At 35.9% G+C, this 25,854-nt stretch overlaps 1 protein-coding gene across 1 annotated transcript; it reads left to right on the top strand.

Annotated features, from left to right (window-relative positions):
• Positions 1-13,550: 13,550 nt before the first annotated feature.
• Positions 13,551-18,297, top strand: LOC132602972 (uncharacterized). The gene is made up of 4 exons (XM_060315829.1): positions 13,551-13,957; positions 14,338-14,603; positions 17,600-17,770; positions 18,052-18,297. The coding sequence occupies exons 1-3, from the start codon at positions 13,696-13,698 to the stop codon at positions 17,666-17,668; spliced, it is 597 nt and encodes a 198-aa protein (XP_060171812.1). The 5' UTR covers positions 13,551-13,695; the 3' UTR covers positions 17,669-17,770; positions 18,052-18,297.
• The last annotated feature ends 7,557 nt before the right edge of the window (positions 18,298-25,854 follow it).

Below are 25,854 nucleotides of genomic sequence, written 5' to 3'. Positions count from 1 at the left end.
GGGGATGCTTCATGGACAAATCATTTGTTCACATCACCAGGTTGCTCGATAAGCTCACCACCCACAATCAAGCTTGGCACTCAAATGATAGTGAAATCTTGTCGTATGGTAGTCCCTCTGTTGCCGCGGTGGCCAAAGAAAATCATGAGCGAGATCATGCTTTTGATCAATTGCAAACCACTGTGGATTTGCTGTCAAAGATGCTTGCGGAGAAAGAAGCTAAAAGTGTGAATGTTGTTGAACAGATGACATCTCATGCTCCCGGAATGTACCAAGTCTCGGAAGAAACTTATCTAGAGGGGCAGCCACAACGTGAGGATGCTAATTATATTGATAACTCTCAAGGGGGTTATCAAAAGCAATGGAGACCCCAACAACAAAGCAATCAATATGGCCGAAATGAATATGGTGGTTCGGACAGGAGGTATTACAACAACAACAATTATGGTAATCGAAATTCAATTGCCTATGTTCCACCAAAGGGCCGTTCTTCTAACTCTCAAAATTGGCGAGAGGGTCCTTCCAATGATCAAGGGACCTCTCGAATGGAGTTTATGCTTGAAAAGATATTGGACAACCAAAATAAGAGTGACAAGAAGATGAAAAATTTGACCGAAGTGGTAGGCTCTCATACCGCTTCGATTCAAAAACTTGAGTCACAAATGCAAGATGTTTCTCGTGAGCAACATCCACCACAAAGAGGGGCCCTTCCTAGCGACACAATTCCGAACCCAAGAGGTAGTGGAGGTGATCACATTGCCTCGTGCAAAGCTATTTCTACTAGACGTGGAAAGATCTTTAATGCGGTAAATCAGAGAGTGGTTGAACCTATCATTGTGAGCCGATTGTTGATGAGGTTATTGAGGAAAAATTGAAGAAGAACTGGAGGCACCAATTGAAGTGCCTATTATTGTTGAGAAAGAGAATGAGGCACACCCTATTGTTCTCGAGGGTGATGAGGTGCCAAGTGTTGAAAAAGCAACCGGGGGTAGCACCCAAAAGAGCAAGGTCACGGGGACAATTAAACCCTTAACTCAAACATATGAATCTCCTCCCCCGTTCCCACAAAGATTGATGAAAAGAACGGAGAATGCCAAGTGCCAACACTTCTACGACCAATTGAAAGGGTTGTCAATGAATATCCCATTTCTTGATGCATTCCACGAAATGTCGGGATTTGCTAAATACTTAAAAAACTTGTTAACGAAGAAAAGACCAATCAAGCATGATACGGTGGGAGTCACCCACCGTGTGAGCGCTATTATTTCGTCATCAAAAGTTGAGAAGAAGGGAGATCCCGGGGCTTTCACTATCCCTTGCACCATCGGTCATCATGATTTTGCTCGTGCTTTATGTGATAATGAGGCTAGTATTAATTTGATGCCACTAGCCATCTATAAACAATCCGATTTGGGAACACCTAGACCAACGAGCATGCGTCTCCAAATGGCCGATAGAACTATCAAAAGACCGGTAGGGGTTGTTGATGACGTCCTTGTTAGAGTGGGGGAATTCATATTGCCGGCAGATTTTGTCATCCTTGATTGTGCGGTTGACAAAGAAGTCCCAATTATCTTGGGAAAGCCTTTTCTTGCCACTGGGAGAGCTCTAATGGACTCGGAAAAGAATGAAATAAAATTTCGGGTCAATGATGAAGAGGTAACTTTCCAAGCTAACAAGGGGTTAAAATTGCCTAGTGCTTATGAGATCATTTCGATCATTGATTCTTTCGATGTGGTAGACAAAGCGTTGGATCATAAGTTAGAGGAGGAGCACTTTGACGAAACACTTTCGGCTATTTTGGTGAACATCGAGGCGGATGACATGGAGGGGTATATTGAAACGGTTAATTCTCTTATTGGCCGGGGTTCGTACTCTTATGAGCCAAAACAATTATCTCTTGATCTTGATAAAAGAACCACTCCTCCGGCTAAGCCTGCGATTATTGAGCCTCTAAAACTTGAGCTCAAGCTATTTCCCTCTCATTTGAAGTGTGCTTTTCTTGGCCCAGATAATACTTTACCGGTTATTCTCTCATCTTTGTTAAATGAGGAACAAACTACAAAGGTGTTTGATGTGTTGCGGGATTATTGAAGATCTATTGGGTGGACTATTGCGGATATTAGAGGGATTCCCTCCGATATTTGTGAATATATAATCGAACTTGAGGAGGATAGTTCACCAAGTGTAGAGCATCAAAGAAGGCTAAACCCTCCTATGCAAGAAGTGATCAAGAAGGATATAATCAAATAGTTGGATGCGGGTGTTGTATACCCAATTGCAAATAGTCCATGGGTTAGTCCGGTGCAATGTGTGCCAAAGAAGGGGGGCAACACTATTGTCCCTAATTCCAAGAATGAGTTGATTCCTACAAGGACAGTTACCGGATGGCGGGTGTGTATGGATTATCGAAAGCTCAACAACGCAACTCGTAAAGACCACTTCCCTATGCCTTTTATTGATCAAATGCTTGATCGGCTAGCCGGAAGATCTTATTATTGCTTTTTGGATGGCTATTCGGGGTACAACCAAATTAACATTGCATTAGAGGACCAGAAGAAAACCACTTTCACTTGTCCTTATGGAACTTTTCCTTTTAGCCGCATGTCTTTTGACTTATGCAATGACCCGGCTACTTTCCAACGGTGTATGATGTCTATTTTCTCGGATATGGTGGAAGATTTCTTGGAAGTCTTCATGGATGACTTTTCGGTTGTTGGTGACTCTTTTAACAAATGTCTTGCCAATCTCGGTAAGGTATTGAAGCGGTGTGAAGAAACCAACCTTGTACTTAATTGGGAGAAATGTCATTTCATGGTGAAGGAAGGGATTGTCCTTGGCCATAGGATTTTTCGAGAAGGGTATTGAGGTAGACCAAGCAAAAGTTGATGTTATAGCCAAGCTCCCTCCACCTATCTCTGTCAAAGGAGTTCGTAGCTTCTTGGGACATGCCGGCTTCTATCGGCGGTTCATCAAAGATTTCTCCAAGATCGCCAACCCGATGTGTAAGCTTCTTGAAAAAGAAGCTAAGTTTGCGTTTGATGAGAAGTGCCTTAAGGCATTTAATGAGTTGAAGAAAATGCTCACCTCTACTCCAATTATTGTATCTCCGGAGTGGTCATTGCCATTTGAGCTCATGTGTGACGCGAGCGGATTTGCTATTGGTGCGGTGCTTGGGCAAAGGCACAACAAAATCATGCACCCAATTTATCATGCTAGCAAGACCCTCAATGGAGCTCAAATGAATTATACCGTCACCGAGCAAGAACTTCTAGCCATTCTCTATGCGTTTGAGAAGTTTCGGGCCTATCTACTTGGATCCAAAATGGTTGTTCATACGGATCATGTGGCCTTGAGATATTTGATGACAAAGAAAGATGCAAAGCAGCGGTTGATTCATTGGGTATTGTTTTTGCAAGAGTTTGACTTTGAGGTCAAAGATCGAAAAGGTTGTGAAAACCAAGTTGCGGATCATCTATCTTGACTTAAGGAAGCTGGGAGACCGAGTGGAGATCTTGAATTAAATGATGTTTTCCCCGATGAGAGACTCTTGGCTATATCTTGTGAGGTTGCTCCTTGGTATGCAGATATCGCTAACTTTTTGGTGACGGGTCTTATCCCCGACGACATCAAGGCTTATCAAAAGAAGAAATTTTTTAGAGATAGTCGTCAATACTATTGGGATGAGCCCTATTTATTTCGCACTTGTGCCGACAACATCATTCGGCGATGTGTGGCCGAATCCGAGGCCATGGAAATCTTGAAAGCTTGCCATGACTCTCCCGTAGGGGGTCATCACCGTGGGAACCGTACAGCGGCTAAAGTGCTTGAATGTGGCTATTATTGGCCAACCCTTTATCATGATGCAAATTTGATGGTGAAATCTTGTGACCAATGTCAAATCCAAGGGTCAATTGGGATGAAGCACGAGATGCCAATGAACTTTGTCATGGAGGTTGAGCTATTTGATGTGTGGGGCATCGACTTTATGGTCCATTTGTGAGTTCTCGTAGTATGCGATACATCCTTGTTGCGGTTGACTATGTGTCCAAGTGGGTCGAAGCTGTAGCATTGCCCAACAATGACGGCAAGAGTGTCACCAATTTTCTCAAAAGAAACATATTCACAAGGTTTGGCACTCCAAGGGCAATCATTAGTGATGGTGGCACTCACTTTTGCAACAAGCAATTCGCTAATCTCATGGATAAATATGGAGTGAAGCACAGGGTGGCAACTCCTTACCATCCCCAAACTAGTGGGCAAGTCGAAGTCTCCAATCGGGAGATAAAAAGCATCTTAGCCAAGACGGTTAATGCAAACAGAACTGATTGGTCATCTAAGCTTGATGATGCTCTTTGGGCTTATAGAACGGCATTCAAGACACCCATTGGTACTTCTTCTTATCGGTTGTTGTTCGGTAAAGCTTGTCATCTACCTGTTGAACTTGAACACAAAGCTTTGTGGGCATTAAAAAAATTGAATATGAATTGGGACGAAGCAGCCAAGTTGCGGTTGTTTCAAATGAATGAAATGGATGAGTTTCGGTATCATTCCTATGAGAGTGCGAGTTTGTATAAAGAAAAGATGAAGCAATATCATGATGTCAAACTTCTGAAGAGAGATTTTCAACCGGCTGATTCGGTGTTGCTATTCAATTCAAGGTTGAAGCTCTTTCCGGGCAAGTTGAAATCCAAGTGGTCCGACCCTTTTACTTTGGTGAGTGTGTCACCCAATGGGTCGATGGAATCGACGGATCGTCGAACGATCGACGGTCCTTCGATCTTGCTATCAGGGGCAATTTTGTCAGTCGTTGCTGTGCGTTTTTGGAGCCTATTTAAAGAACATTTTAGGCTATTTTGGGGAGCGAGTTTTCTATTGTGCACGTGAACAAAGTTCCATTGGTGGGTGAGCATTGATTACTCCACTTTTGGATCCTAGTGAAGACAATAAGATTCCATTTTCCATCATCTTTATCACACTTTGTAAGCTTTATTGTCTCATTTATTGCTTACTACTTTTGAGACCATTATGTGTGAGTAGTTTCTTTAATCAAAGTTGTGGACCCAAATGATGGGTGTTATGTAATGGGTGTCTAACATTGTGTATATATATATATATATATAGTGGGTTGTGATGTGTTTTATTATTTCTCACATTCATTGTTAGTTAGTGGTTGCAAACACTTGCTTATGCACAAATCCTAGTTTATTTGGAAAGATGAACTAGGGTGTGATTTGAAATAATATAACAAGGACTTGGGGCGCTAACCCTCGTTTAATGAACTCACTTAGGGATAAGCTGAGTTCTACTTGGCATATTTAATCGATCTTACTTACAACTTTTCTACATTTGGGAAAATCATGAAAAGAAATACTTTCTAACTATTGAAAAATATTAGGAAGTGCATTAGAGATTAAGTGCATACAAAACCCCGACCCATTAGAAATATATCATATTGATACCCATAGCATAACATCTAATCACCGCGGGGACACAACTTTGGTTCTCCCAATCCAAACAAATTCCAAATACTTCAAAATAGCGAATACAAACCAAATTTCTCCTCTATACTCGGAATAAAATTAAAGTTTCTAGAGATTAGTTACATAAATAATTAGTACCTTTTTCTCTCCATATTCCCTGTGGGATTCGACCCCAACCTTGTTTGCGTTACTATATTTGACAACGTCCGCTTTACGCCATTAATAGGTTTAATTTGAGCGTATCAGCATACTAGGAGGAATATGATAGGAATGAAGTTATACGGGATAAGGTAGGAGTGGCCCCTTTGGCGGACAAGATAAGAGAAACGAGGCTGAGATGGTTCGGTCATGTGGAGAGGAGGTGTGTAGATGCGCCAGTGAGGAGGTGTGAGAGGTTGGCTATAGCAGGAGTTAGGAGAGGTCAAGGTAGGCCGAAGAAGAATTAGGGGGAGGTGATTAGACAAGACATGGCAGCGCTCCAATTGACTGAGGACATGACCTTGGATATGAAGGTGTGGAAGTCGAGGATTAAGGTAGATGGTTAGTAGGTAATAGAGTGTTATCCTAATTTTAGTCATATGTTTTAAGGTAGTCATGTAGTTTATTTTTCGCTAATGTGTATTGATATATGTTACTGCATTTTTGTACATTTGCTATTTTTGCTGGCCCCTTTTCTTTTCCTAAGTTTCTGCATCGGTTACATTTCTTTTAAGCCTAGGATCAATCGAAAACAACCTCTCTATTCCAAAGATAGAGGTAAGATCTACGTACATCTTACCCTCCCGGAACCCTACGTGTGGGATTAACACTAGGTATGTTATTGTTGTTGAAATGGCAAAATTATCTTAACTAATTTATAAAAACCAATTTAACTTACAGAAAAGTACACATTTCACCTCGTTTAATATCGAAGGACTCTGGGTAATTGAAATAAATTATGGGAGGTCACAAATTAGGTGTCAACACCTGGTCTGCAATCTGTTCTGAATATACCGCGTGCACTCAGTGGCATAGCTTTAAACAGTTGTAAAGTTGGATCGTATAACAGCAGTGCTGCAGCCCATGCCTCGGGTCAAAACTTTGGATGAGAAGTCTTCACCATATCCCATATGTTCCCCAATATATATTCAACATGTCCCAACATATTGTGCAACATTTGGAAAACCTAAAATCACATTAAAAAGTGTAGCCGTCACAAGATTCCCAATTGTTCAACTAACAGAGCAGAGAACAAACTGAAGGACCAGATGCTAACTTTGAAGATATCCAAATATATTAGTTTATCTTAAGCTTTGTTTCATTTGTACTTGAATTATAAACCTACTTCTCTTGTTTGAGAAGCTGTTTGTAGGTATTTAAAAGTCTCAAAGTTAGCTTGTTGGAAGTGTGTTTCCACAAGCTCTTAAGTGGTACATTAGGCTAGGATTAGTCTAAGTGTATCAATTTCCTTAGCAAGAGTTAGTCAAGTGGAGGTGTTTGCAATCAGTGTATTGCAAAGGTTGAGGGACTATAAGAGTTAGTTCCTGGGTTGCAACTACTATAAGGGTGAGGGATATGGGAGTTAATTCCTAGTTTGCAATTGGTTGTAATCAGAAGTTGCTCAGTTAGTGGAGTTGAAATCCTACTTGGGTAGGTCGTGGTTTTAAATCCCTTGAGCAAGGAGTTTTTTATGGTAAAATCTTGTGTCCTTTACTTATTGTACTGTACAAAGGAACTGATAAACGACCAGGTCCCTTCATATTCTATTTGGTAAATGCAAGGCCTCTAACACAGATGTTATGGTCCGAGTGTTGAACCTGTTGAACAGTTTGACTGAGGCAGGTGTGTTACCAGTCGTTCCAGCTGGCCATGTAAGGTTGGTTGATTAGGCTCCAGATAGAGTCTGTGCTTTAGAGGCACAAAACGCCGCAGTTGTGGCCCTATGTTTAGACGACGCTTCAGGACCAGAGGTATTTCCTAAACCAGTGGCAGGGCCGGTGATGACCGGTGAAGAGCATGATTTATTTTGGAGGTTTACTAAGATGAAGCCTCCAGTTTTCTATGGCACTAAGACTGAGGATATGTATGAGTTCATCATTGACTATCACGAGAGGCTTCATAAATTGGGGGCAGTTGATAAGTATGGTGTTGAGTTCATGACCTTCCAACTCTTGGGTGATGCCAAGTTGTGTTGGAGGGCTTATGTAGAGTGTAGACCAGTTGGGTTGCCTCCATTGACTTGGACTTATTTCTATTCAATATTCTTGGAGAAGTACGTTCCGCGTACTTTGAGGGATAGGAGAGATGATGAGTTCAGTAACATTGAGTAGGTTAATTCATCAGTTGCTGCTTATAAGGCCCAGTTCCATTCTTTGTCTCGTTATGCTCTCCAACTATTACCTACTTTGAAAGAGAGAGTCAGGAGATTTGTGAAAGGGTTGAACACTGCTGTTTAGCTTACGGCTTCAGGTTCTTCCTTCCAGGAGGTAGTAGATCATGTTAGGACCGTCAAAGGTGTTAGGCAGGATGGTTATAATAAGTATGCAGAGATGAAGGCCCGCAAGGGTGATAGCGTTAGTGAAGATTCAATGGAAGAATCATCCCGTTGAGAAGGCTACTTGAGAGGCCGAGACCGATATGCAAAATAAGTATCCCTAGCTTTTCACCCAGTCAGGTACCTCTCCCCTTGTTTCCTTTCCTTGTCCGTTCGAGGATGAACGACTGTTTAATTGGTATCTAATACAGTGATCTACTTGGTCGTTATGTATGTTTTAATCATTTTACCCTTGCCCGTACATTTCTGAGACTAGGAGTGAGTCTAGTGAGAACTTAAAAATTCAGAATTCTAAAGAAAGGCATTTGATTATAGATGTGCACTTGAGTAAAAACATGTTTTATTTCTGTTGATGGGTCGACTTAGTAAATTAGACTTCAGTTGGGAATTCTGAAGCCATGGGTGAGTCCGTAGTGTGTTTTTACATATATGTGCATATCTAGTTTGGGTATGTAGGGCCTCAAATTGATATTGGGATTTCGGGTGGAAACTAAGTGAAAAACTAGAGCTTACTGGTTCTGATGCGATCGCTGCAGTGGATGGGACCGCTACAATGGGTCCGCCGATGTGAAAACTTGGCCACCACCATGGTGACTTGAGTTTAGGGGATTTCCGCTATAGCGGGTAGTGACCCACCATAGCGGGACCGCTATGCTGCTGTCTGGATCGCTATGGTAAGCCGGGCCATTTAATGAGGTCCGCCGTAGCGGGCTCTCTGACTACTATAGTGGGACGGCTGCAGCAGAAGTAGTGACCACTGCAGCGATCAACATGAGGCAGAAACCCACTTTTATATTGTTGATTTCGAGTCATTACCCACATAACTCCAAAAACAGTTCTAATAGAGAATAAGGACGATTTTTCTAAGGCTTGGGTGGATTCTTCTTTGAGGGTAAGTCATAATCATTATGTGGTTCATTCCCTTTTCTTCTTAAGTTCATATGCTAGTCTTAAGGTCCATTAATGGTGGATGAAATCCCTAGGACCCTAGCATTAACAAACCCTTGAATAAATGGTTGATTATTGATTTTAGTATTGTTCTATAATCTAGGAGTGTAGGTTATCACCTTCTAGGATGAGAAATTGATTAATGATGTTGAGAACTATGTATTGATACTTAGGGTTCCATCCAAAATGGGAACTTTGGACTAAAATCTGCTTTGAAAAGGTTAAATTAGTTAGAATCTTATATATTAGAGGATTATGATTATTGGGACTGAGGTTATGATAAATTAACCATTAAATGATGATTTCACCCATTCGAAAAGGGTTGGAGTAATTGGATCTTCTTAGCTTCCCCAATTGTTGTTCTCATGTTGAGTAGATGGTCTATTACTTACTTAGTGTTATATTGTTAGTCTTTGAGTGTTCCGAAGCACTATGAAAGGGGAAAGCTCTAGCGGAGTAGCTTGCTTTGTTCCAGTTCTGCACCTAAGGTAGGTTATGGTTTACTTGAGTTAGACTCTGGCTAGTTGATTGCATATGCAGTAGAATGATGGGGGAAATCATGATTATGTCTTCGGACATGACATCTGATTGGACATCACTTAGGTTGGTATGATTTCTGATTAAGTGGGCTTGTCTCCATTACTTTAAGTACTGTAACTTGAGGTGAAATTATTGTGTTATGAGAAGGAAGAAATCAATATATAATCTTCTTGTTGATTGAGATGGTTGCATATTAATGTTGTGTTGAGTTGATTATCTGAGTCCTGTTATGACTTGTGGCATGGTGCCTTGCATTTATTGACATTGAATTTATTGACTGATCATATTCCATGTTGACTGTTGGACTGAAAATATGTTGAGATGCATATTGTGATCAAATACAGAAAAAAAAAATATATATATAAAAATGCACATTTAACATGGGGTGAGGATGTGGCCTAAATAAGGGCTCGTGATCTGAGGTCAGTTCCGGAGGGAGTGGTACATGAACACCATGGGTCCCCTACAGGTCATGACTAATGAGCAAAAATAGTCGTTGTTATGTGTGTACGGTTGAGATACTGTCATTGGTTGCATTGCATTGGACTTATCTTATTTTTGTGATGCATTGTTGATATTGTTGATGATTGACTCTTGATACTTTTGTGCCTATCTGCCTATTTTGTTGATTTTATGAACGTATGCATGATACTAACCTTATTCGGCCTATGATGTCTACCAGTACATAGTGTTTGTATTGATACTACCTTGCTACACCCTTTTTGAGTGCAGATTGTATGCCGGAGACTTCGTCCAGACTTTAGAGGGTGAGCTCCTATCCATGCCATACCGCCTGAAGATCTTTCCTTGTTGATGTCTATTTCATTTCTAGACACTTATGTTAGTTCAAACAGTTATTTACTCATTAGACAACTTTATGTTTTAGAGTCCTTATACGATGACTTTGGGGTTGTAATAGTTAGACTTCCGTATCTTTATTTTATTTATGGCATGACTAGACAGTTTTATGATTATATTTCTTGTTATTAATTTATATTTAGTTAAATGAATGAATAATTGGTTAAGGGGATGGTTCGCCCACTAGGGGGGTGAGTGTGAGTGCCATCACGACGAGTTGGGTCGTGACAGGAAGAGTCAATAGGGAACACTTTGTACCAAGCTCATGTTCTCTACTTCTTGCCACCCTCAAACGGATGTTAAACCGAAGTAGTGAATAGGACTCTTAGGAGCATGCTTAGGTGTATGATTAGAGGAAAACCCACTTCTTGGGAGGATCGTTTTCCTTTGATTGAATTTTCTTATAATCGGTTCCTCCATTTATCTATTAGTATGACTCCATTTAAAGTTTGTTATGGTTTTAACCCCTTGGTTCCTTTAACCTTAACCCCTCTTGTCAACTGATGTTGTTGTGAGTTTAGATGCAAAACAAAGGGGTCCGACATGGTGAAGGTTCAAACCAAAGTGAAGGAAAGCATAAAGAAGATCAATACTAAGGTGGCAAAAAGGCTAAACCATGGAAGGAAGAAAGTGGAATTCCAACCCGATGATTGGGCTTGGGTGCACTTCCGGAAGGAAAGATTCCCTCAATTGACGAAGGGAAAGTTGAGCCCAAAAGGAGATGGCCCTTTCAAAGTCCTTGAGATAATCAATGACAATTCTTACAAGATCGACTTGCCAAGTGAGTATAATGTCCATAATATTTTCAATGTAAGTGACCTATCTTCTTGTGTTGGATGTGAGCCTTTAGATTCGAGGACGAATCTTCTCCAAGAAAGGGAGGATGATATGATACCAATGGGCACCACTCCTTTAAGGCCTTTCACTTGTAGCCAAGCCAAGGAGCTCCAAGACTTACAAGTGATGTTTATGAAGAGAGGGGCATTGGAGACGCTCGAAAAACACTTCTCAGGAGTGTATAACATGTGAATGATTGCTTGAGAGGATGTTGAAGATGAAGGGAAGCCATAAAAAGTGGCTAGAATTGCAATCGGCCAAAGAAGAGCTAATGTTGGCTATTTTCGGCCAACTTGTGACTAATTTTGCAAAAAGTCACTTTTCGGCCTTAGTTGTAAAAGGCAAGACTATATATAGTTGCCTTAGTCATTTCATTAGTTTTTTTAGCTTGATTATTGAAGAAAAACCTCTTATGAGTGATAGTTTGTTTAGTTAGTTAATTAGAGATTATCTTAGTGATTAGTTGTGTGAATCTTTGGTCGGTAATCTAAAACTCTTGTCCTTGATTTTCTACATTAAATTGCTCATTTGTGGATTCATTGAATCTTCCTTGTTGATTATCAATTAGTATAGGTTCATTAATAGGAATCAATTAGGAGAATTTAGGTTTAACATACCAAGATTTGTCTATAATTTCTTTACTAATTGAGTCTTGCTTTTATCTTAATTTTGCATTTTAATTCCTTTTTGAATTTCTAGAGTTTTCATTAGGAATCTTATTATAATTTGCGCGTTCTTGTCCTTCAAATACAAATTCAATTGTTATCTCAAGTTATAAATTTAGGTTTAAACAATATCCATTACGTAATAATTTGGTATTATGGTCATGCGGTAATTTCTTTCATTTCCAAGTTCACTACCACAAAACTTTCAAAAGTGAACAACCAAACAGCATTACGTGTAATCCACACACACAATGACTGTTTGATAAATAATCTTAGGAAATAATACTAAGTTAATGACAGAGTTGATGGCGGTTAACAGTGTTTTAAAAGGCGGGGGCGTAAGGCAGGCGTTTTACATTTGCCCCGACGAAGCGTAAGCCCCGAGGCATGGGGCGTAAGCCCCACGGGTATATATTTTTAGTATTCGTAAAATATTATAATTAAAATAAATATTTTTAAATAGGTAAAATTACATAAAAAATAAAAGAAAACTGTAAATAAATGATAATAGTAACATTAGTATTTATATTAGTGAGGATCAATTCAAGTCAATATGATATTAGCCATGTGTTTTAAAGACATTACCTAGGATGTTATTATAAAAACTTTATTTAATAATATGAAGATTTTGAGTAGTTTAGTTCAAAGTTTTAAAACGTAGATAGTGTTTTTTCTTTCTTTTATTATATATATTTTGTACTTCTTTTTACAATCTTCAATATTATTTAAGAAAAATTTAAACCATAAAATTCATCGGTAAAAATTTTTGGGGCCTCAAAAGTTTGAGGGTCTAAAACAAAAGCTTTACTAGCCTCACCCTTGAGCCACCCTGCTTACAACTTGCAATTATATATAACATAATTTTACAAGTATAAATAATACAATGAAATAAAAGTTATTATGTAATACAAATCAACTTTAACATCTTAACTTTTCAAACAATGAAAAAATCACAATTTCTCAAAACAATATTACTATCATACCATTCATTTTATATCAATAAACTTTATCAGTATTATAATCAAAACATAATTCCTTCATGAATAAAATGAAAATTACTTTCAAATAGCGAAATAATAAAATATGATAATTTTGATATATAGGATAAAAAACCAATGACAAGTGAAAATGTACAAATCGGCTATATATTTTTAAAAGAAATATTAAGTGATGTTCACCCTCACGATGTTCTCAAATAGTAAATATGCAATACTATGACTTGTTATTTGAGTTACACTCAATCTTCTTATTTCTATAGATGAAAAACTATATATTAAGTATCATTCATTTGTTAAAGAATTACAAGGGTCAATGGTTTTAATTAAAGAATTTAATATATAAATTGTGTAAGAACTGTTAGGCGAGCCCCGAGCGTTGGGCGTTAGGCGTGTTTAGGACATACAGTCGGGCGCTTAGGGCGTAAGCCTCACAGGAACTAAGTCCCGCACGTGAGCCCCGGAGCGTTTTGCTAGTGCCTCGTCCTGAGGCGAGTCTTGAAACTGTCTTTTAAAACACTGGCGGTTAAGAAAGTTTATTCTGTAAATGCCGTTAATCCACATAGGAAAGAGAAACTTTTGCGCAGACAGTGACAAAGAAAGACACAATTTCAAGAGTCAAACAACATCCTATATTTGACCTGAAACTTGCTAGTTTAAAATTCATATAATTTCCCAATCCCATAAACCATATCTAGTCAAATCATCGAACCCTGCCCCTTTTTCTTCTAATAAATCCCCTCTTATAAGCCCTTAATTTCCCACCATTTCTCAATACCAAACCCAGAGTTTTTAAACAAGTCCAAAATCTCCCATATATCTAAGAAGAAAAAAAAATGGGTTTATGTAAAGAAGAGAGAACAATTAGAGTAATGAGATTGTTCAAAACTCTTTTCTTCTTAATCACTATGGTAATATCACTTCTCCTTTTTTCTGCCCAAATTCTTCTCGTCATTGCAGACACACTTCTCCCTTCAGCATTATTATCTGCTTCCCTCTCCTTTCAAAATATTTCTTCTCATTTAAGTAACTATGACTTCCATTATTCCCTGATTGACATTCCCCTTATATCCATCATTAGGTCCGCCGTCATACTATGTAAGTATATACATTCACTATTTAGACGTTGTGTGTTCTAAGTTGAAATTAGAATGTGTTTATGGTAAAAAAAAAAATTGCGAGCTTCACCGCAACTTTCAGTTACTTATTCACTTTTTTTACCTGAATTATCACCATTTATGTATTAAAACAAATCTCGAAGCTGATTAGGCCAATTATGACCAGTTCCCTTTTCCTACCAACTGAACTATACCTAAGTCTGTTTTAATATATAGATGGTGATAGTTTATGTAGAAAAAGAACAATTGATGGTTGGGGTGTGAAACTCGAAAAAAAAAATGATAATTCAAATGTGTTTTTTTTACCATTATTTCTAAAATATTTGGATCTGATTTTTCTTTTTTGTGATGTTGATATAGGTGTTTATAGCTTATGTGATGGTAGGAGGCTATCAAGAGGGCCGTACTTGGGAGTTGCAACAATTTGTTCAGTGTGTTCTTTGGTGTTCGTATCATTGAAGGCTTGTTATGTATTTGGAGACAGTTGGAATAGTATGAACTATATGGAAATCTCGTTGTTTTTATGCTCGTGGACACTGGCCGTGGCACACGTAGTGGTGGCCTATAGAATTAGCTGCAGGGAGAGAAGAAAGCTGCTTCTTGTTTACAATATTGACATTGAAGCTGTAAGTCAATCTATCCTTAACCTTTTAGCTATTCAAATTTGGTATATTACGAAGTTTGCACATTCCTAATTTACATTGAAAAAAGATCACGATTTAATTTCTATCTTAATTCTATAACCAATTTCAATCTAAAGGGATTGTGGCCTTCTCTAATAAGTTCTTTAATTTTCTAAGGTGGTTGTGGTGTTGAGCTGGTAATTAATGCGCTATTTGTCCACATTTCTAGTTTTGAATCAATACTTATTGAAAAGAAATTATTTATAATTACCTTTTAACTAATTTGATTTTATAAGTTGTTCTTGCCTTATCAAGGCATAAAAGTTAAACTCAAATAAAAACAGGTAAAAGCACACTAATGTTTAAAGGTGGACTAAATCTCCATACTCCAAGTTTATGGAGTAGTCCAAATTAATGGCTGAATAAGGAAGACTAACTAAAAGTTCGGCGTTGATTATTTAAACAAGGATTCCACCACTTCTCCATTTCTCTTTTTCTACTTTTTAATTATTAGTCCACTTGATATACTCCATCCATTTTAATTTATGTAAATTTATTTGACTGGATACAATATTTAAAAAATAGTTAAGACTTTTGAAATTTATGGTTCAAAATAAGTCTAGAATATTTGTGTGGCTGTAAATCATTTCATAAAGTGAATTTGTTTTCAAATTAAAAAAAAATTATTTATTTTGACACAAATTTAAAAAAAAATAGATTCACATAAATTAAATAGAGAGAATAATAATTTAGAAAATAGAATAGTGGTTTTCTTCTAGGCGTTAGGTGAAATATTGAAATAAGATACCCTGCCCCGAGGCTAAAGGGACATGTTAATTACATGGAGCCACCCAATCCTTGTCTTTTGTTTCCCATGCCAATTATTTCAACTTTCTTAGGCCTTCTTTTTCAATCTTTTATGTTGTCCCTATTTTGGGATCTAACTAATTTCGTTTTGCGCTTATAATCATTTTTTATCAAAGACTAATTATTTATAGAGCTTAATTCGAGATTCTTGTTAAATATAGAGAGTTATTTACCGCTGGATGACACTCTTTGATGGCCTTTTGACTTGGCCGCAGCTTGTCTCGTAAAAAGAAGGATTAAATAAATTAAAAGTTCCCGTTTCTCAATAAAGGTTGAGAATCTTATTTTTTATTTACTGGTCAAGATTTTGTCATTAAAAAATCATAACGTGGCTAATCAAAACATGACAAGACAGAAGTTTAACTTTACTTACGAGCAGTAGCATGTTGTGGGCACATGTATAATTAGTCATCATTAATGTAGCTTTGATATTTCGTGAGTAACTTAAGATTGGCAACAACGTGTGAAAATATGCTTCGAACCACAAACCAGGAAGCAACGGGCAAGGGATAAACTCGAACTGAGTTATTCCTTCCGTCTCAAAATATTTATCGTCCTTACTAAAATACTTGTCTCAATTAATCAAAATAATATGAAGTAACTTTTTTTTATATTACCCTTGTATTAATTAGCAACATTTAAGGGATTTTCACCATTAATGGAGTAGATATTTATTGAGGAGAGATTACATGAAATATGTTAAGAGGGTAAAATAGTCAAATACTATCCTTATAAATATTTTCTTAAGGAACGTGTAAATAAAAAAAGCGACAAATATTTTGAGACGGAGGGAGTACTACTTAATAGAGTAAGGCCTCATTTGTTTGCACTTAATGGAGGTCTGAATCTTAACCATTCAGATTCAGCCCATTACGTGCATTTGTTTTTAAGGTCTGAATCTTAGTCATTAAGATTCAGCCCATTAAGTTCATTTGTTTTGTTTCCTTACGAACCTCTTAATAGATCTGAATGAATCAGATCTATAACAGAGTCTTAACACCATTCAGACTCATTTAAATAATACTCTTATTTCATAAAATCTTCCAAGACTTCTCTTCTCATGCCTCTAGCTATCCTTTCTCAACCAGATACCAATTTTTAACCTCTTGAACTGGTAAGTTTTCATAATTTAGTCTAGTATTTCTGATATCGTAAAATCTTGGGTGCATTGATGTTTATCAAGAACCCTTGAAAGCGCAAAAACTAACTAATTAACTGTAATAGCAAAATCATTTTTTTGAAGTTTTTTGGAGTCTCTTAAAAACTTTATTTGAAATCTCATGTATATCTAGCCAGTTCATGCTCTAATCTGCACCAGAAAAATTAAACATGAGTGAATCCATCTTCTCAATAAAATCCCTACCTCCACTTCTCAACCTTTGAAAGATCACAGTGATTCCATAAGACAATAACAACAAATTTAAAAAAAAAAAAAAAAAAACTTGAATACTACATAACCCTCTAATCAAAATTGGAACTTAATACATAATACAAGCTTCAAGAAACAATAGAGAACGTTCAGAAATTGTGTCAAGCATCGAAAAGTTTACCCTTTTTATCTTATTTCAATAAAGTTCCTTACTAGAAAATAGGTTGTGGGATTCAGCCATAATAGCTCTCTATCACTTTCAGTTGATAGAGAAAGGTTTACCATTTTAATAATAAGCACAAATTCTTAAAAAATTTAGTGTTACCTTGTTACATAATTTATTATTGATATATGGAGTAACTTTTATTTGCATTTTAGATTGTTCAAATTATTTATCAAATATAAATATTCAAAATACTTTTTTCTATCAAAAAATAAATTTATTTTGCTGAAATAAGATTTTTATAATATTTCATTGACATATTGGTTAATTCCACATGCACATTCAGATATTGAAAACAAACAGTCTTAATCGTTCAGTATTAAGATCTAGAGACAACATCTTAATATTCAGATGTGCATTCAGATTCAGACATCTAAATCTTAATGCACATCTTAATATTCAAATGTATATTCAGATTCAAACATCTTAATCTTAATGTAAACAAATGAGGCCTAAATGCAAAAGTCCTTTTGGAAAAGAACTTTCATTTAATGTTGTGATATTTTAACTGACAAACATATTGGTATCACATGGATGCAGGTCTCCGCATGCAAGACCGGATCATTTTCGAGATATCCTAAAGTACTCCAAGACGAAAGAATGAAGTAAAAAGAGCAAGCAAGCAAACAAACAAACAAGTCCATATATGTAGATTGGAACAAAGTCTAGTTTGGTTGGACAAAATCCAGTTTTGCCAGAGCCAGGTTTCAGGTAAATATTTCAAGAGGATCCATTAATTCCTGCTTTGCAAATCCTCTTTCTTTATAGCTTAAAATTCACTGCATTTAAATTCTAGATCTATCTTTTATTTAATATAGCAATATTGTTATTAGTAAGGTGTGACGAAATTTTTTAACACATTTTCACTATATTTAATTTTTAACTTTCATGTACTTTCTAAATTTATATATTTTTTTTATATAAAAATTGAGAAATTGATACTTAATTGCATGGATCGTAACTAACTATCCCTTATTTTCTGGTTTTCGCAGGTGTCCGAAGGAGATCTGTAGACTGATTGGTCAGAGAATAATTTATACGTACTAAGATTAAAGAAGTCCATTAGTTATATGAAAATATCGCAACTATGTATATTGTGCAAAAGTGGTGTGCCTATCGATATATAGAGGTCGTGATATAGGACAGGACAATTCAGCACCCATTGCTCTGCTTATCCAACTTGTACAGATTTTGTTTTCTATTTGATGCCCAATTATTTTCTTATCAGATTAGCAGATATAATTCTTTAATTTCTTTTTCCTTTGTTGTTTGTAGGCTTAAATCGTAAATTATACTAATAAATCTAAATGGTAAACTTTATTTAACTAAATTACTATGTCTATCACTCGGCAAATCTTGCATTTGGTATGAAGTACCTGAAAATACAAAGGAAATGGAATGGCCTAACGGAAGTATGTACAAATGTGGTGATATTAGCAGGAGTGTTTGTTTAAACCGCAAGAACATGTACATACAAAATATGAAATAATTTTGCTTTATTGATGATCTAGTGGTGCTATCCGAAGATTTGAATGTATAATCATTACCGTTTAGAAGGATCAAACTCGAATGAGATTGCACATAACTTTTGGTCTTGACGCAAAAACAAGTGAGCAACATATGAGAATTTAGACAAGAAGGTTGCAACAACAAAACAATATATGAGAATTTAGTCGTAGATAGTGAAATAAGAAAATATGAATATGTATTTAATACCAAATAATTCCACCCAAAAGAAAGAGAGAAATTCTCTATTCTAACGGATTCATTCATGGATTCCTTGCTGATAGAGTATATGATGCTGTAAAATTGTTGAACTATAGTCCCAGAAATATCCATATCAAGCTTGAGATGTGTTGTTGATGACACCGTCCTTAAGGATATTTCAACTAAGTTACTCGGACTCTTTGAAAGTGTTGCCGCACCCGTGTCGGATCCTTCAAAAATACACTACTTTGGAAGGATTTGACACGTACCCAAGGACATTTTAAGAAAATCCGAGTAACTTAGTATTTCAAATGGTGCAACTATATTCTACTGGATTCAACAAGCTCTCGTCTAATATAAACTAGGAATGAGAGACCGTTACACTAACTAAATAATAGTCATAACAGTCCAATGGTACATATGTATGAATTTGGAGGCCTCATGTATATCTTGCGCACAGGGGGCAAATCCAACTCTTTTGCCTTTAAGCCCATTTCTCGCATGTGCAAGCCGACTCTTTTTTTCTAAATATTTACAAGCCCACTAAAAGACAATTTCCTTATAATATAAAAAAGCAACCCGAAGAAAATATCAAAAAACATTGTGTAGATCCAATCCGAAGAAAAAGAAATAAAGAGATTAGACAAGACAACCAAAAACCATTGAAAGAAGAAATCTAAAAAAAATACATTCACACTTTCTAATTAATTTAAAACATAAAATAAAACTAAATAGATCCACTTCATTGATCACAATGAATTATATTTGTTCGATACACTATTGTCAATATAAATATTGAATATTGAAAAAAAAAAAAATTCAATTGAAAACAATAAAAAACATTAAAAAAAAAAAAAAGACTTGTGTTGGATTGGCACTACAAATCTAATCCAAATAAAATATATACAAAAAAATATAGATGGGAGAATAAATAAAGGCTAAAGTTATCCTAGTCCATGAGTGACACTTCCTGTTGAGATATCCTTTATTTATTGTGAAACTTACATCAACAGCTACCTTTTAATAGCTTCTAACAATTTATAACTACTTTTTCTATATTTACAAATCGTAGCTAGTTTTTGTTGTATTCGGTTGTATTTCGCGTTTTCGAAATACAGGGAAATACACGGAAATACAAAATCCGGCGGAGTTCGCATTTTTGAAATACACTGAAATACAAAATCTGACAGATTCAAAATAGACTGTATTTATGGAACAGATTCTCTTCTTTCATTTTAAATGGTAAGTCAAATTAAATCAACCATGTATCACGCATAACTGTTGAAGTTTCATAACAACCCACGTTTCTCTCTCCAAATTACTCCATTCCAAACTTTAGAAATACTTCCAAATACAGAAAAATATACACTGAAATACAATAAAATATGGTTGATTGTTTAAGAAATATAAAATTGTAGTATGCGTATATACAATGGAATACAATGAAATATATCATAAACTGTTTCATAAATTAGAAATACATTGAAATATACTGAAACAGTACACTGAAATATACTGAAACGTTTTATCAAACACTTGGTGAGCATGAAGCTCCACAACTCTCATCGGAGGTGGAGTATGCGTTGAACCACCGGTGAACCACCGCCGCCGCCACGGAGAAGAAGTGGCAGTGTCGGAAAAGTAAGGAACAAACCAAATCGTCAAAAAACCCGAAATTGAATAAGAGTAGAAGCTATTCAAGTAGGGCTTCAAGTATTTTCAGGAATTTGATAACTTGTGGGACTGTGGATACTGATGAATTTGGAATTGTTCCACTTAGAAAAAATAAGACTTCTTTAACTGCTTCTGGTGAAAAACCAGTGAGTTTTTCTTTAGAGATTTGTAAATCAGAGAAACATAGAAGGTCTCAAAGGAATTTGATTTATAGCAACATCAACAGTGAAGAGTTGCCTCCATAACTAAATCGAGAATTGCTATTAAAATCAGATTTCGTTTTCCAGCGAATTTCAACTTTTTTAGATTGAAAAAGATCTTTAAGAAACATTTAAACACACATTTCTTTGACATCAAACAATCACCAGACCTGTGGGCATTAAAATCCAATTATAGATCCAGAAACTTTTAGAAGCTTCGCAATGCCAATAGAAGAAAAATTGTAAAAGCAATTGGAATTGGTTGTGCCGCAGCTGAAGGCGTCAATGGAAGTAGATCTCACAGATCGAGGGCGGCATTCGGAGGGTCCAGGCAAGGGAAGTAGATTCCACAGATCTGGGAGCAGGAGAGGGAACGGAGAGAGAGAAAGAGAAGGGTGAGGGAGAAATAGATTTGAGAGGTGAGAGAAAACCAATTTAAAAGAGAAACTTGTGAAATACAGGACACTAGTTATGATGTGTAATTTAAGAAAATATTTTAGTTATGAACAATAAATAAAATAAAAGGTAGTTACTATTCATAAATAGGTTTTAGAAGTAGCTATGACAAGTAAATTTTTCTTACTTATTTTTGATCGGCTTAGAGTCCACCATGCAAACCAATGTAACAATTACTTGGCACAATCAACATTAATCTTTATAACTCTAATACAGCAACTAAACAACTTAATATTCTCAAATCGACTATTACCGAAAACAAATTAAGATCTATATAGCTACATTAAGTATCTAAGAATAGTTATACATCTGAGAACAATATGTTAAAAAAAAAAACGTACAAAGAGTTCTAACCCTTTTAAGTGTAGGATTCATGATTAAGGTAAACACGAGTTTCTCTCTGTGGGCTCAAATCTCAGGCAATCTCATCGAATCCAAGGAGTGAGGAGCGGGTTCATCATTTACTTGAGACAAATATGTCTTTGTAAAACATGTATCACTAAGGACTATCCTCTCCTAAACAAACTGAAAAATCTCATATGTAACGTACATTAGCAATTTACTTTAGCTTCAAATCTAACCTTTTAATTTGACGGTAATGTATGATAAACCCGTCAACCGGTCCGGTTTTACCGGTTCAAACCGGTAAAATCGGAACCGGTTGAACCGGTTTACCGGTTCCGATTAACCGTATATTTTGTACTGGTTCGGTTCCAATTTTTTTAAAACTGGAACCAGAACCGGTTAACCGGTGGAATTTAAAAAAAAAAATTAGTTTGTAGCCGTTGCGGCTTGGGCCCAAATTGGACCGTTGGGCAACGGTCCATTTGCAAAAATGGCCGTTGCCAAACGGTCCCCAACTCTTTTATTTCCCCCCAAACCCTCCAAACTTTTTTTTTAACACTTTAACTCATCCCTCACCCCTATATAAACCCCTCTCCATTTCCATTTTAATCCACACCAATTCACTCTTCTCTTTCTCTCAAATCTCAATCTCTCAATTATAGTTACTTTGCAACAATTAGCCACTTTAAATTTCTCTCAAATAAATATTATAAAGTCTTATTATAGTTTCAATTATTAATTTTGCAATTATAATATTGTTGGTGGAGTTGGTGATTTTGCAACAATCCGAAGTAGCTTTGGTGGATTTGCAATTATAGCGGCCTTCACTTTGTTGGAAATTAGTCCGGCAATTTGGTACCTTCGTTCCAACTCTATCTTTATTTTTCGCAATTTAATTTACGCAATTTAATTTGTTGCAATTCATTTTCTTGTGATTTATTTGAGTGTGATTTAAATTAATTCTATTTAATAATCAAAGAGATTTAGACGTGGTGCCGGTAGTAGTGGTATTGTTAGGCGTGGGCTTAATGAGGAAACATTTGTGGAAGAAACACCTAATTTAGGTATTGATATTGGTGGAAATAATCCACTTTTGGGTCATGAGGCAATGCAACAACATTATACCGACACTTTTAATGAAATTGATGATGATGATGATGATGATGATGAGACACAACCCCCCAAAAATCTCATAGGAGATACATGTCCTGCACAATCACATACACAAGACAAACCGCCTAGAACTCGTAAGTCAACCGCTAAAATTTGGAAATTTATGACTAAGGATAGGGAAAGCCAAACAGCTAAATGTACCCTATGTGGACAAATATTTACTTTTAAGCAAGAAACTAGTAAGGATGGTGGAACGGGTACACTAAATGGTCATATGAGAAAGAAACATATGGATGTTTGGGGAGAGCAAACGAGTTCAAATGTGGGGGGTATTCAAATGACAATAGACCCACGAACCGGTAAAAATTTTGTAGCTTATGATTGTTTACCATTTTCCTTTCCTTCGGGTTTGGGGTTTATTACTTACATTCAATGTTGTTATAATCCGTTATTTGAGGGTATTCCTAGAAGTACTTGTAGAGCGGATCTTATAGATTTGTATAAAAAATATAGATTTTATTTGCGCCATGTATTTAATTCTTTAAATTGTAATGTTTTTCTTACCGCTGATTTGGGTCTTAGTCTTAACAAGTTAGATTTTTTTGCTATTACATGTCATTGGGTTGATGACAACTGGGTTATGCAAAAAAGAATTATAGCTTTTTTATATGATGAAGGAAAAGGTCGTCACGATGGAAAAAATTTAGCGGATTCAATGTCTACTATTATGAGATTTTTTAACATTTATAGAAAACACTTTGTATTGCTTTAGCTAATGCTTCTAATAATACAAAGGCGATTGGCCTTTTAAAAAGAGAACTAAACCCTCCACTAAGAAATATGTTTCATGTAAGATGTAGTTGTCACATTTTAAACTTAATTGTTAAAGATGGGCTTGTGCGTTTTGACGATTCTATTCAAAAAGTACGAGATGCGGTTGCGTTTCTTTTTTGTAATGCTAATAGGGGAAGAATTAGAGATTTTAAGAATGCTTGTGTGAAAAATAACCTTAGACCTAGGAAAATTCAAGTAGAAATTGAGACTAAGTGGAACTACACTTACATTATGCTACAACAAGCATATGAGTATAGGATTCCCATACAACAAGTTCACAACAAATATAATATTAATAGTGATGATTGGTTAAATTTTACGGATTGGGAAGATGTTAAGGAATGTGTTGAACTCTTAGAAAAAATTTATAATGCAACTCTTGCTTTTTCTAGACAATTCTATCCCACGGTAACCGGAATTTTAGCCTACTTAGCGGAAATAGCTACAGTTTTACAAGAGTATAAATATAAACCCGGTTATCAAGCGGTTATTTTTGATATGATAACAAAATTTAAGAAGTATTCTTTTTCCATCCCAACTTTATTTATATTGGGTTCTCTTTTAAATCCTTGTTTAAAAGTGTCTTATACTAAAGTATTGGTTGGTCAAATGTAATTTATACATTTTTAGAAATTGAAGAGGGAGTTCAACCATCTTTAGCTGAAGCTGAAACCGCTATTGATGACGAGTTTAGAAAAGTTTTTACTCATTATTCTAATTTGGAAGAACATGCTACATCCGTTGCTCCACGCCCTACTACTTCTCAAAGTAGCAAAAAGGGCTTGTCGGGTTTAAAAGTTTTACATTCACATCCAACTCCTTCTTGTAATGCAAACTTTGATGAATAGCACTTTTATTTGATGCAGCCAAATGTGGATATCAAGGAACTAGATGAGCTAGACGTCTTAGCATGGTGGAAGAAATACAAGGCAAGTCATCCGATACTCTCAAGAATGGCTCGAGATATCCTTACGGTTCAAGTATCAACCGTGGCTTCGGAGAGTGCATTTAGCCAGGGAAGACAACAATTGGAGACCATAGACACTCATTATCCGGCTTTAGCTTGCAAGTACTAGTGTGCATTCGCGATTGGATTAGATCGGAGCAACGCAACCAAAACTTAGAAGCGGAGGAAGGCGAAGAGGAAGAGATTGAAGATTTGATAGCAAGTGGACCGGACCAAATGGAAGACTTTGAAGATATGTCCATGGCCGAATATGATATGGGGGAAATTAACCAAATGATTGAGAATTGGTGATTTTATTATTCTACTATTTCTTTGCAACTCATGTATTATTTGCAAGTTAAAAAAAACTACAACTTGCAAATAAATGTTATCCAAGAATGAATAAAATATATGGCTCATTGAGCTTTCTTCTATTTACTTGTGTTCATATTTTTAATTATATTAAGTTAAGAATATACCTAAAATATACTAAGAACATACTTATAATATACATGATACATCTACTTAAATTAAAAATTAGAAAGTTATATACTTGAAAAATAACTACAATATACTAAGAATATACTTATAATATATATTATACATATAACTTAAACACACATATATATATATATATACACGTATATGCTATATTGCTGACTTGCTGTTAGCCTGTTAGTCAGTAAATATATAAACTTTACTTATAAACTTATATAACATATGTAAATATACCTCCAATATACTAATAAATACTATAATATACATATATATATATATATATATATATATATATATATATATATATATATATATATATATATATATATATATATATATATACAAAAAAAAAAGAGGTTTTGGACGTTTTGAACCGAACCGGTTTTGATTTCGGGTTTCTAACCGGTAAACCGAAACCGATGACAGATTTCGATTTTTAGACCGGAAATCAGCCGATTTTATAATCGGTTGCCGGTTCAGTTCCGGTTCAAACCGGTTGACACCCTTAATGTATGACAATACTAGCTACCTAATTGGAGAAACGGGAGACGTCTAATCTCAAGTCAGTTGACTACCAAATGATCCAAATTGGAGATTAGTCTCAAATCAAATGGCAACCTAATCGAGGCAAACTGGAGGCTTTTAGCCTCAAACCAACTTGGGCCAAATTTTGAAAGCCCAAAAATCTGGCCACAATTTTAAGTCTGCTATGAAAGCATTCAGTTCACATATCATATCAAGTATTAGGAAATGCTAGTCATTTTTGTTGGGAGTATGCTCCAAGTTTTATTGTAAGCTTGTTGATTGATGATTCAGTTTAATAAACTTTTTTTGTCATTTGACCTCAGCTAGTGAAACAGTTTTAAAGTACACACAAGTTGATGAAAACAGTAAAGACAAAAGTAGAAGAAGAAAAACAAAAGTTAAGAGTCTGTTTGGATGGACTTAAAAAAAGCAACTTATAAATTGGATAAGCCAAAAAAAAAAAAAAGTTTGGGTAATCCAACTTATTTTTTTTGGCT

This window comes from Lycium barbarum, chromosome 1 (assembly GCF_019175385.1).
Source record: "Lycium barbarum isolate Lr01 chromosome 1, ASM1917538v2, whole genome shotgun sequence".
In the NCBI taxonomy this organism is placed as follows: Eukaryota; Viridiplantae; Streptophyta; class Magnoliopsida; order Solanales; family Solanaceae; genus Lycium; species Lycium barbarum.
This window is presented reverse-complemented; position numbering and strand designations above follow the sequence as displayed.